This window comes from Hoplias malabaricus, chromosome Y (assembly GCF_029633855.1).
Source record: "Hoplias malabaricus isolate fHopMal1 chromosome Y, fHopMal1.hap1, whole genome shotgun sequence".
In the NCBI taxonomy this organism is placed as follows: domain Eukaryota; kingdom Metazoa; phylum Chordata; class Actinopteri; order Characiformes; family Erythrinidae; genus Hoplias; species Hoplias malabaricus.
Genome location: NC_089820.1, coordinates 81,599,689 through 81,613,843, shown reverse-complemented (window position 1 = coordinate 81,613,843; position 14,155 = coordinate 81,599,689). Strand labels below are relative to the sequence as shown.

General features: G+C 43.7%; 1 protein-coding gene across 1 annotated transcript in view; it reads right to left on the bottom strand.

The window, feature by feature from the left end:
* The window catches only part of LOC136678562 (glypican-1-like), a 163,641-nt gene extending 152,580 nt beyond the window's left edge, over positions 1-11,061 (bottom strand). Inside the window, exon 1 of the mRNA XM_066656606.1 lies at positions 10,923-11,061. Within this exon, the coding sequence (XP_066512703.1) occupies positions 10,923-11,061 (139 nt within the window). The remainder of the gene's footprint in view (positions 1-10,922) is intronic.
* Between the last annotated feature and the right edge of the window lie 3,094 nt (positions 11,062-14,155).

Below are 14,155 nucleotides of genomic sequence, written 5' to 3'. Positions count from 1 at the left end.
TGAAAGTTTGTTCACGTGTAGAGACAAAAACAACCTGCAGTGCCACACTTACATAAATATTATCATAATATTATCATGGATACGATGCTCGATATAGAACCTTTCATATACTGTCAAATAGAACTGCTCCAAACTTACTTGGAATAAAATATTTTATCATTGACTTCCATTGAAAGTTAAGAAGGTTTTTTTTTCCTTCTCCTGAAAAATTACTATTTTGGAGATACATGTTTTTTTTTTTTAAAGTGGTGAGATACACCATATATATATATGTGTGTGTGTGTCCTGGAGATTAAATCAATTTTAAGTCAATTTTACCCTGGATCGCTGATGAGAACTACAGGGCACACCTCTTAAATTGACTACAGGAACCTACATTTCCCATGATACCCCATCATTTAAATTTGTAAAAGCTAGTATAGAGCAAGTATATTTCTGTTTGTTAGGTTTTTTTTTTCTTTCGTAATGAGTAATGTTCGCTGGTGGCAGTGGCGCAGCAGGTTAGTGTCGCAGTCACACAGCTCCAGGGACCTGGAGGTTGTGGGTTTGAGCCCCGCTCCGGGTGACTGTCTGTGATGAGTGTGGTGTGTTCTCCGTGTGTCTGTGTGGTTTTCCTCCGGGTGACTGTCTGTGAGGAGTGTAGTGTGTTCTCCCTGTGTCTGCGTGGGTTTCCTCCGGGTGACTGTCTGTGATGAGTGTGGTGTGTTCTCCCTGTGTCTGCGTGGGTTTCCTCCGGGTGACTGTCTGTGATGAGTGTGGTGTGTTCTTCCTGTGTCTGCGTGGGTTTCCTCCGGGTGACCGTCTGTGAGGAGTGTGGTGTGTTCTCCCTGTATCTGCATGGGTTTCCTCCGGGTGCTCCGGTTTCCCATGCTCCAAAAACACACAGATAGGTAAAGCTGTGCCTCTGTAAATACTGTGTGCCCCCCAGTACAACGCTATTTCTCCCCTGGCTAAAAGTTATTTTATATGGATATTTGATATTCTAGCATTTCTTCTGAAAATAAGGCTATTAATAGGCCTCCTGTCCTCCTTTGCAGCAATAACAGCTTCTGCTCTTCTGAGAAGGACTAATCACTGGAACATAGCAGTGAGGATTTGATCTCACATGACACTGAGCCATGAGAGCATCAGTGATCTACATCAGTCCATCAGTCCAGAGCACACAGTTCCACTGTTCTTCAGCGCACTGCTGGGAGGCTTTATTACCCCTCTAGGTACGGTGCGTCTCTTGGCTCAAATCATGTTTATAAAACAACAAATGAAGGAAAAAAATAGGGGTTCGTTCCAAAAGCAATCTCTGTGAGTGTGTGTGTGTGTGTGTGTGTGTGTGTGTAGCATATATGTGCTCTGTTGCTGAGGTGACAACAAGAAGCCCAAGATAATGGTCTCCTTTAAAGCACTAATCAATATCTCTATACACATTTGTGTTGCACAAATATACCTCACTCCTACTCTCTCTCTGTCACACACAAACACACACAAACACACACACACACACACACACACCAACAATGTACATTCTCCTTTTTTCCAGGTAATATATCAGCACTCATATACTTCACAATAATTCATTTTAATCTCTTGTTATTTTAGAGGCTCTCTGAGCAATTTCACTCCAGTGGCCAAGCAGGTGAAACACAACAACAAAGATGTGCACTTCCATACAAAATGAAAATTGCATAGTGCAGCTTTAAACCAATGTTCTGAATTGTTTTATTTTATCATTGCGTGCAGAATGCTTTTATTTATTTATTAATTCATTCATTCACTGTCTGTAACCGGTGCCGGAGCTTACCTGGAATCACTGGGTGCAAGGCGGGAATACACCCTGAAGGGGGCACCAGTCCTTCACAGTGCGAAACACACACACACACACATACATACACTCACACACTCACACCTACGGACACTTTTGAGTCACCAATCCACCTACCAACGTGTGTTTTTGGACTGTGGGAGGAAACCGCAGCACCCGGAGGAAACCCACACAGACAGAGGGAGAACACACCACACTCCTCACAGACAGTCACCCGGAAATTCACCCGGAGGAAACCCACGCAGACACAGAGAGAACACACCACATTCCTCACAGACAGTCACCTGAAGGAAACCCACACAGTCACAGAGAGAACACACCACACTCCTCACAGACAGTCACCCGGAAATTCACCTGGAGGAAACCCACGCAGACACAGGGAGAACACACCACACTCCTCACAGACAGTCACCCGGAGGAAACCCATGCAGACACAGGGAGAACACACCACACTCCTCACAGACAGTCACCCGGAGGAAACCCACGCAGACACAGGGAGAACACACCACACTCCTCACAGACAGTCACCCGGAGGAAACCCACGCAGACACAGGGAGAACACACCACACTCCTCACAGACAGTCACCCGGAGGAAACCCACGCAGACACAGGGAGAACACACCACACTCCTCACAGACAGTCACCCGGAGGAAACCCACGCAGACACAGGGAGAACACACCACACTCCTCACAGACAGTCACCCGGAGGAAACCCACGCAGACACAGGGAGAACACACCACACTCCTCACAGACAGTCACCTGAAGGAAACCCACACAGACACGGGGGCTTTAATTTATTATTATAAATAATTTATTATGATATTATTGTTTAATAGAATGTTATTTTCTTTTAAACTGCAAAACACAGAGCACCCTACGTGTGTGAAATGGGTGATATAAATAAATAAAGAATTAAAAAGAACAGATGAAAGAAGTGTGAGATAACAGACGAGAACAGTCTGGAAATATGTGCATGATAAATTACTGTGGAATTTGTTTGTGTAAAAAAATAAATAAATTAATTAAGTCACATATAAACCACCCTGCCCACATTAACACACACACACACACACACACACACACACACTGGGAGGTATAGTTTGTTAGAATGTACCAATATGACTTTTAAAGCTAGTGGATCTCATATATATCATAAACCAACAGTGACATTTAAGTGTGTGATGCCAAGGAGAGGTTTATATGAAGTGTGTTTTTCCTTTTTTTCCTCTTTCTGTGTGCGTTTGTGTGTTGTCTCTCATCCCAGAGATGCTCTAAAGCAAGCAGTTCTTGCCATGGGCTATTTTCCATCTGACATTTTTCATTGACTGCAGGGGATAATATTAAAATTAGCACATCATAAAGCACCATTAATGACACAGCTGCTAATGACGGTGGGGGAATAAGAGGTGGGAGGAGGGTGGGGGTTGTGAGTGGAGTTGAAGAAACACCTTTTAGAAATTCTCCAATATGTGAAAGTAGTTGTAATAATGTTAAACTGAGTGTGGGAAAGAGCACCCAATTTACACAATTACTTCTTCACTCCAAAGCGAGTCAATCAGCCAAGACTAATGTACAGGCCTAAATAATCACACATAATTAATCAGTAATCACAGACTGCGTGATAAGCTTTCAGACACAATGTGACAATGACATCCTGCTCCATCTAATATTTCTTCTGAAATAAAGGGTATTACTAAGGTATTTATCTGTCTTAACAAACATTCTTCACTGTCCTGAGTGCTGGGCAGTATACCATTTAAAACTTGTTCTGTGCTTTTACAAACTATAATACATTCATTCAGTCATTCATTCATTATCTGTAACCCTTATCCAATTCAGGGTTGCAGTGGGTCCAGAGCTTACCTGGAATCATTGGGCGCAAGGCGGGAATACACCCTGGAGGGGGCGCCAGTCCTTCACAGGGCAACACACACACATTCACTCACACCTACGGACACTTTTGAGTCTCCAATCCACCTACCAACATGTGTTTTTGGAGCATGAGCACCCAGAGGAAACCCAGGCAGACACAGGGAGAACACACCACACTCCTCACAGACAGTCACCCGGAGGAAACCCACACAGACACAGGGAGAACACATCGCACTCCTCACAGACAGTCACCCGGAGGAAACCCACACAGACACAGGGAGAACACACCACACTCCTCACAGACAGTCACCCGGAGGAAACCCACTCAGACACAGGGAGAACACACCACACTCCTCACAGACAGTCACCCGGAGGAAACCCACGCAGACACAGGGAGAACACACCGCACTCCTCACAGACAGTCACCCGGAGGAAACCCACACAGACACAGGGAGAACACACCACACTCCTCACAGACAGTCACCCGGAGGAAACCCACGCAGACACAGGGAGAACACACCACACTCCTCACAGACAGTCACCCGGAGGAAACCCATGCAGACACAGGGAGCAGGACTCAAACCCACAACCTCCAGGTCCTTCGAGCTGTGTCACTGCAACACCTACCTGCTGCACCACCGTGTCGCCAGTTACTATACTATATGTGGAATACATACTATAATACAGCTGCATGCCACAAAAACAGCTAAGAAAGAAACGCAGTGCTCTGTAATTTAGACGCAGCACATAGAGCACAAATGCTAATCAGTCCTGCTGTTATCGACAGTAGGCCAGCACACGCACCCAAACAACCCCAGGTAGTTTTTGCATCAGCGTGATTTAATATAAACACACTGCTGCTGCTGGCTAAAGCACGATTACGACACCAGAGGAGAGGTTAAGGTTAGGGTTAGCAACTTAACCAGCAGCTCTGAGAAACAGCTGTAAAGGAGCTTAGCACCTAGATACGTACACTCTTATGTACGGGATGGGATGCCAGAGGAACCACTTTTGCTTCCATGGAGAACTTTTTTGCTGATATGTTTAAATGAGTACAGAAGCTTAAGGGCGTGTGATGGATTTTTAAACCTTGAAAAGATTCTTCACATTCGCACATCTCTTAAACAAACCTGCTTTGCTTTGGAACAAAAAGTCCTTCTTCTATGGCTTCGCTCAACGAACCCTTTGTAGTACCTTTGTTTTTAAGAGTGTAGTTTTGGTTGCTGTCAGTGGTTTCCACTAAAATGTTAAATGTTACGTTCGGTACGTGATACGTGGTACGTTACACTCTGCAGTTGTTTTATTCACACTGATTTCTTCATATACTGACGTTTTACGCTGCAAGGCAAACCCTGTGTGGAAACCCAAAACATCTGGAGGCTTCTGGACTGTGGAGAGACCTCAGAACGTGGAAAAGCTGGAAAAGATATGAGGATGCTTCTCTATTCCTGCACCATACAGTTGCAGATTACTTCAAACTGACTCCACTCCACTGCGACAGAACAAAACAGCTCGAGTTACAAATGAGTTCATCATTCATTCATGAGTTCACAAATGATGCCATCATTAAAACAATGACTAAAAACATAGACAGACACTTCAACCACAAACAAGCTACAGTTGTCCTCTTACTCAAACACACCCTTCCACCTTAAAACTTGAAGAATCTGAATAATCACAAATGTTGCGGGTGTTTGTTTTGCTGTGAGGACAGTAGTCCACTTTGCCTTAAAACGTGATGAACAGCAGGCTCCTGAGCATCTCATTTGATTCCAGGGCCACCGTTAAGGCTCTGGTCTCTTTAAGAATGAACTTGCAGGACCTGTGTGACCGGAGAAATCTCTCCACTGTTCGCTGCTAATTATTCGTTAGACGCAAACACAATGAGGGAGCTCTGTGGCTCCACTGGCCTTTCAGCTCAGCTCTGACAAGCAGCTTTAATAACAAGCTTCTGCTAACCTTGACAGATTCAAATGAATGAATAAAAACCCTGCCTCATTCTCCCTCTCTCTCTCTGACACGCATACAAAACACACACATACATAAGGCACAATGAAGATTATTTTGAAGTGGTATAAATGGAAAAGAAAGCAATGACTGTCTTCCAGAGCCGGCGCCTCACTTTATAAGAGTGGGCTCATGTCACTGTAGCGTCAGTAGTGGAGAATGGTGAGACAGGGCTTATGTGTGAACACGTTAGACAAGTGTTTGCAATCACTGCAGGCTTTGGAGACACGAGTGTGAGAAAGAGCGAGGAGAGAAAGCGTACGAGAGTGTGACAGAAATATATAACGTAGAAGAATCTGAGTCTTTCACTAGACTATATTATGAACAGATTGTAGTCGATGCAGCTGAGGATTGAGTGCACTCCTAATCAAAGACCCAACTCCCTCATTACGCTTCTCTTACAGGGAGACATTCTGAAATACAGCGCTGCTCCATAACATTCAAATGGCTTCCTTGTTTCTACCGACAATATATAGGTGCGCTTTATAGTTCTAAAGTTAGAGGGGGTCCCTTTGTTGCTCTGCCTACTTTGTTTGCCCTCTTTCACCCTGCTTTTCAGTGATCACAATGATCAGGACCACAACAGAGCAGGTATGACGTGTTAGCCCCGCAGTGACACTGATGTGTTGGTGCGTTAACGACGTTTTAATAGTTTCTTCCCCAGCACCTCATTTAAGAATGAAGAAAGACAGATTGAGATTGATTTTATGGTGAATTCAAAAGGAACTCTCCTTTTTGAGCTCGTGATTCTCACACTGACGCTCAGGAGTGGGACAGTTACACACACGTTAAAACGTGACCGTGGCACACTCTAAACTTCACAGAAATCAAATGAAACCAGTGTCCATTTTTATTTGCATTTGTTTACTTTTTTTTCAGAGTGTACAGCCACCAGTTTAAAACTACAGCTACCAGAACTTTACTGCTGCACCATTTCAAAGTCAATGCACCCTCTCAGAAACACCATCTCTGTGGTTCTACCCTCAAGGACACACATTCAGTCATTTTAGTTTGGGAACATAAATGCACCGTATTGTGTATTAATTGTAGATTGTTAAGGTGTGTGGATTTTACATGTCACAGGACTATTTGTTGTTGTTGTTGTTTTATTTTACACGGTTCTGTAATGAAAACTTATAAATATTGACCTCTTCTGTTGGACCTTCTGGAGAAGGGTTTGTAATGTACTTGTGGTCATAACTGGACTTTAAAACTGTTTTACCTTTAAAAGTACATCTACACTTTTTATATATTTAGTAAACAAAAGTGTGCCTGTAGAATGCCTATTTTTTTCTGAGAGTGTAGATATTTCTATGCACTTGGTGGCCATCTTGGTAAAGCTGATGGGCAGGTACCTCCACTCATACAAGACCACTGTATCATTGTATAAACTGTACTGTGGAATGTACATGAATTGCCCAAACCTTGCTGAGGAGAAAGAGAGAGAGAGAGAGAGAGAGAGAGAGAGAGAGAGAGAGAGAGAGAGAGAGAGAGAGAGACAGAGAGAGAGAATGTGTAGAGAGTTGTTCTGATTTGTGCCAGTGTGAAAACACAAAGCACATCTGATGTGCATCTCCATCTGTCAGCATCGGCATCTGAGCCACAGCACAACACTGCCTCCATTCATTCTAACTCCCGGTCTCTCGGCCAAGAGAGAGCACATCAAGCGTACGGCAACTCCTACGGGACATGTTAAATATTTAAGTAAGTGCAGAAAATCTGGTTTAAAAATGTGATGTATGATCCTCGAGTCTTTGTGTGTGTCATCGAAAAAGAAATGCTGAGCCGTTAGCATCACACCCGGAAAGTCAAGGCTATGTGAAAGCTGAGGATTTACTAAACGCTAACAAGGGACGAGAAGGTCATTAGTATCACAGCTGAATGGCCACCAGCAGGATTCTCACTGTGACACAATCTTAAACGTAAGTTTTTTAATGCTCATATCCACTGGTGGCACTGGTTTTACTACATACACTCATGTATCTTATGTACTTCAAAAAAAGCTACAAAAGGAGTGCAGATTTCTGTTAGGGACATTTAATTTCATTTAATACACAAGCGGGGGTGGTGCAGCAGGTAGTATCGCAGTCACACAGCTCCAGGGGCCTGGAGGTTGTGGGTTCGATTCCCGCTCCGGGTGACTGTCTGTGAGGAGTGTGGTGTGTTCTCTCTGTGTCTGCATTGTTTTCCTCTGGGTGACTGTCTGTAAGGAGTGTGGTGTGTTCTCTCTGTGTCTGCGTGGGTTTCCTCCGGGTGACTGTCTGTGAGGAGTGTGGTGTGTTCTCCCTGTGTCTGTGTGGGTTTCCTCCAGGTGACTGTCTGTGAGGAGTGTGGTGTGTTCTCTCTGTGTCTGCATTGTTTTCCTCTGGGTGACTGTCTGTAAGGAGTGTGGTGTGTTCTCTCTGTGTCTGTGTGGGTTTCCTCCGGGTGACTGTCTGTGAGGAGTGTGGTGTGTTCTCTCTGTGTCTGCGTGGGTTTCCTCCGGGTGACTGTCTGTGAGGAGTGTGGTGTGTTCTCCCTGTGTCTGCGTGGGTTTCCTCCGGGTGCTCCGGTTTCCTCCCACAGTCCAAAAACACACGTTGATAGGTGGATTGGCGACTCAAATTGTCCGTAGGTGTGAGTGTGTGAGTGAATGTGTGTGTGTCTGTGTTTCCCTGTGAAGGACTGGTGCCCCCTCCAGGGTGTATTCCTGCCTTGCGCCCAATGATTCCAGGTAGGCTCTGGACCCACCGCGACCCTGAACTGGATAAGGGTTACAGATAATGAATGGATGAATGAATAATACACAAGCACAAAACACTGCATTTTTCACATTTTGGACCTTAAAGCTACGTCATTGCTTATGCTTAGGGGAATTAAGTTTTTTTCACACTGGGTTGCCAGATTTTCACATTTAATTCACATGCAATTTATTGCTCGTTTCCACTTTGGTACTAGTCTGTTCACTGCTCATGAAATTTCAAAAAAATTGCAAAATATTCCCTGTCTGACACCTATCAGAGTCATACTGTTGTATGATAGGCTAGGAGATCAAATCTGTGGTGCGTAAACTACTAAAAGAAGCTGCCTAGATAACCGTAACATTCACGTTATGATTGATTATTATTTGTAAGTTAGCACTCCTCCACTGGGGGCACTGTTTCACTCATTCTCCACAAACTGTCTGTTATGTACCTGGAGATGGAGCACAGAAACAGTGCTGTAAACATTTACCTGTGAGAATTTTACACGAGAGAAAGCCCTGCCTCTACTTACTGGGTGATGCTTCAAGATAGGCCCCTTGGGTTAGGTTTAGGGTGAAGATCTGAAGCAGAAGAAGGGTTAATACTGGGAATGGTCTTATTGGGTACGTTCAGATTTGTCAGTTTTGTTGCGATTAAAACGAACCCTGGTTCGAAGTCCCAAGATGTAACAATAATCACGACGCAAGGCAAAAGAGTGCAGTAAAAACAAACAATGAACCGAGGACAGAACCCATCACGTCTTCTCTCTATAGCAGAGACCTTCTCTGGTTCCTGAAGTGAAGGAATTACTGATGCACACTGGATAGAATCTAGTGCTCACTTGATAGTATCTGATGCGTACATTCCAAGAAATGTAACTATGCATTGCATCAAAGAATTTAAACAATGAATGAGAATGTGAAAATACGGGAACCAGGTGGAATAAAGCCGGCCTTGTATTTGTTACTTTTCCTGCATAGGCTCTGCATTGAGTCAACGCAGAAGTACAACTTGGACTTAAAACTGATGCAGGTGCACTGATGCTGGATAGGAAATACAATGTATAATGGCTACATTTGTAGAACTATATTTATTCCCAGCGAAACAGAACCCTTCAATAATTAGGTTCTTAATATTTTTACATCTTAAAGGTTCTTCACCGCTACACATTTAATTCAAATCCTACACTGGCAGGTCCTTTAAGGAACCAAGAATTATTTTATGGTCCCACTCCCACTACCATTTTGATGCTTTGAGTTTTGAGGGCTTAGCAAAACAGAGCAGGTCACAGAAGGAAATGATGATGGCAACGATGTTCCTTGACCTGGTTATGTGTCTTGTCACCATTTCTTTCTCTCCCCTCCCTCCCTCCATCCCCCCCCTCTCTCTCAAACAGATGCTGTGAGGAAAGAAGAAAGAAGGATGAGACTCAGGATAAAACTCAGTCTCACATGCACTGCTGTCACACATGGTTTCTGTGTGTTTCTGTGTGTGTGTGGCATACGCACATCAAAAACACTTTGATATTGTAGCATTTATAGTTCACACACTGCGTCCTTCTGCAGCAGCACATCAGACAATCTACACAGAGCAGGCCATCCATCAGTGTCACACCCACCACACACACAGTGACGACTCCTCTCTCTCAAACGTAATAAATCCTGCACGTTACTCAAGCACTCTGACATTCAGGACTATACAGACCCATGGCTTTGTACTTGCTCTGTGTTCTAAGACTGTGTTTTATCAACACTTTTTTAAAAAGCATACACAGATCAGCCAAAACATTGAAATCACTTGCTTGTTTCTACACACTCTGTTTATTTTTTCAGATCAACTGACAACAGCACTTTCAAGGTCTACATTTACCTCAGTGTCACTGCTGGGCTGAGAATAGTCCGCCATCCAAAAATATCCCACCAACAAGAACCTGTGGGAAGTGTCCAGTGACCACTAGTGAAAAAGCTGTGTCTAACAGAGTGGACAGGGAGTGGACTCAGTTAGTGTCTGACCCCCTTGTACCAGTGCAACACACACTAAAACACCACCTCCATGTTAGTGTCAGTGCAGCTCCAAGAATGTTCTACCACCTCAATCATACCTGCCCTCTGGTGGTCCTGTGGGGGCTAAAAGGGGGCTCATAAAGTATGCAGAGCAACACATGCTTTGATATTGGGCCAGAAAGAGTTAAGCATTTCACAGCTCTTGAGCCAATGGTTGTCATTGTGTGCTTTCGTCTGCATTCCCAAGAAACAGAGATTTTCGAAAATGCTCTCCAAGGTGGAGATATTTGAAAGCTCTGTTGTCAATGGTGCTATGTTTACAGCTACAGAAAGTGCTGACCTCACACAGCGTGCCTGTTTCTGGCTATTATTCCATTAGCTCCTCATTCCCTTTATACTGCACTACACAGGGAGAATCTAATGAGTTGGGATTGAAGCTCTGTTTTCTCTCATGCTTCATGGTGTTTTGATGTCTCTTGTTAAGAGGTATTATAGCCCACTTTTGCAATCATCTGGATGGGGTATTTTCACAACTGGAGGGATTTTAAAGATATCCTGGTACGTGCGGACCGGGTCTTTGTGTTCGTTCTGTAGTCTGCTGAAACGGGTCACAACATTGCAGGTGTGGTTAAGGCCCATCCTGTTGAGTCATGTTTTGTCATTGTTGTCCATGACCAACCATGACTATAGAGCAGGTCTGTTTTCCGTGGTCGGACCGAGTGACACGCACAGTTCGGCTGGATTCGGTGGGCTCTGACTGGTCATTCCCAACAGAGTCTCCACAGAGAATGATATATGCCTTTTACGAGCAAACCGCAAGTATGTGGACAGTGGAACGCGGCAGGGCCGCAATCAAGAAGATCTGCTTATTTCTGCAAACAGGGGGCACATGTGGTTCCCCTCATTAATGTCATCATGACCAGATGCTCTAAAGTTCTGTGAAGTCAGACAGTTTGATGTGAGCTTTGATTAGAACGTACCAGACAAAAACACTGGACATGACGAGTAATGTTTACTTACTGTGGCAACGAGAGAGAGAGAGAGAGAGAACTATACGGCACTGACCTCATAATTTAACACACAAACATATTTGGTACTTTCCCATAATCCCATGTTTCTGTAAAGGTGCTGTCCAGCTGTGGCAGTCTTTGGTTGAGGAAAATTCTGGAACATTCCAGCCTGCATCCACAGGATATGGGCAGATCACGGACGCTTTACAGAGCTTACCACCCAATCCCCCCGGATTACAACCAGCAGTACTGTCCCAGCACGCACTCACTCTTACTGTTTTCAAATGTGCTTATGGATAGTGTGTGTGTGTGTGTGTGTGTGTGTATTTGAAGGGATCATCCAGAAAAACACTTGATGAATAATATGTAACATATTCATCAAAAATATCAAGGCTACCTAAAGGTTAAAGTGTTAGCATGCATTTACGTCGTGAGTTAAAGGTCCATGACTCGTTTTAACACCAAAGCGGTATTAAAAATATGTAGGAAAATGTATATAGAAGCATAAGCATATTTTACTTTGTATTTATACTTATTTGGGAGCTTTCTAGACACTTTACAATCACTGCACAGAACACCATTCCATTTGACACCCTGTCATCACACACACTGGTGAGATACCAGTCTACATCTAGGCGTAGTCAGTTCACTTATCCTCCATGTTTTTTTTTTTTTTTTTTTTGTACTGTAGGGGGAAACATGAGACCAGCGTTAGCTACAATGCTATACCTTCCGTTCCTTAAAAAACCTTGAAGCTTGAGTTTTCTCCACATCTTTGTTCACTCTTTGCCTGAGACATTGTACAGTGTCTGAAACCACAAAAGCACCGATCTGCTGTGGCCTGGTGACTCCAGGCAGATGTGGTGTAAGAGAGGGCAGATGTGGACTCTGCGAGGGCGGATATTACAGCCGCCCAACTGTAATCTCCCTTCTGCTTTCGTCTGAGCAGGCCGGGTCCTGGGGGCCAGGGAGGCCTTCTGCAGTGCCTGAGCTTAAAGCTGCAGCAGGATCAGGCCGGATCAGGACAAGGCACGATCCCACAACTCCCAGCATTCCCAGAAGCTCAATAGCAGTGCGAGAGATTTTCATGCTGTGCAATTACCACGGAAAAGCTGCAAAACTTGGAACAATGTCAGCACCACACTATCAGAGATATTAGTACTGTACAGATATATGTTTGTTCATCAACGTACAGAAACGTTCATGTAACTTCTAACGTACAACAGGGGTCTCACCACAATCCCATTTTCCAGGAGAAGTGGGATATTTGTATATACATGTACAATCTTTCAGTGGAAAATCACAAGACAGCGGTGGCATGCTCAGACTTTCCCAACCAAGGTGGAACAATGTTTGGTTTCTGTTTGTGTACCTAATTTTGAACATAGTAAAATATTCTGGTGCAGTGGAAGAAAAAACAGGAACACGCTTCGTCTGTGTGATTTCTGTGGCTGTGCTCAGCGTGAGTCGAGGTATGTCTTTTATTCTTCTCTGCTGCTGCCCTTCACCAGCTCAGCAGCGTGGCTCTGGAGTCGTACTCACGTGTATTATACATCACTATGAACTGAACTCGCTGTAAACAATGGAAAAACCATGACACTTCACTGACTCTATCCATTCATCTCTGACCCTGGTGCTGTCCTAATTTAGACAGAGAGCAGCTCTTGGTTCACAACAAAACTGGAGTAAACATGGGAGGGTTCACTGGGGATCTCTAAGGTTCAAGAAACTTGAAAGAAACCAGTACAGGAACCAGTTCAATAACCAGAGTTGGTTGAAAAGGGCAGAAAACATTGTATGAAGGAATGTGCTGTGAGAAGGAAGTATTTTACTTTGTAGAAAATTGATAAACAACAACAAAAAAAATTGTCTGCCTCGTTTTGAATCCTGACAATAATCGGTGATAACAGAACGGTGGTATAGTCGCAATAATAACAATAATAATAATAATAATAATAATACACGCAAGGTTCGTGCTATAATGTAAAATACTGGCACTGATCTTCGACATTTTGCCTACGATCACAGCGCACCAGTGCCAATATCTCCCATTATAGAACTCCCCCTCGTATTATTTCTTAATATTAATTGAGGGATATAAAGCCTTCCAGTCTTGGGTGGTGAAGCACTGGACCTGTGTCTTCTGGAGTGAAAGAGCACCATTCAGTGCCTTTGTAATGAGCAGGTGCTGTGTGTGTTTTATACAAAAAAAAAACTTATCATCCAAACTTATTATCCAGTCACCACTTCACTAATGCTGCTGTAGCTGAAAGCCATCCAATCCTCCATCAAAGATGTTCCGACGACTAACTATGCACCGGAATGTGCAGAAAGAAGCATGTAAACGATGGGTATTTATTGCCAATGTTTTTTGAAACTACACTCTAAGTTCATTTTTACTGTTTTTTTTTTTTTTTTTTTTTAAAAACATCTAATATCTTGTTTCTGAACAAAAATAATGAATGATTATCACATGATTATTGATCTGTAGCAGGTATCTCAGTCAGTCATTTTGCATGACTGGACCTCTAAAACAGCTGTGTGTGTTTTTTTTTGGGGGGGGTGGGCTATGCCCTGGGCTGCATCAGAGCTGCATTACAGTCTAATAAGGCAAACTGCATGCTGTAGTGAGCTTGTACAATCTCTAATGCCTTCTTCTTTTTCCTCTTCCACACTGCCTTCAGCTCTCACATGCTCACTGACACACATCGACACAACATCAA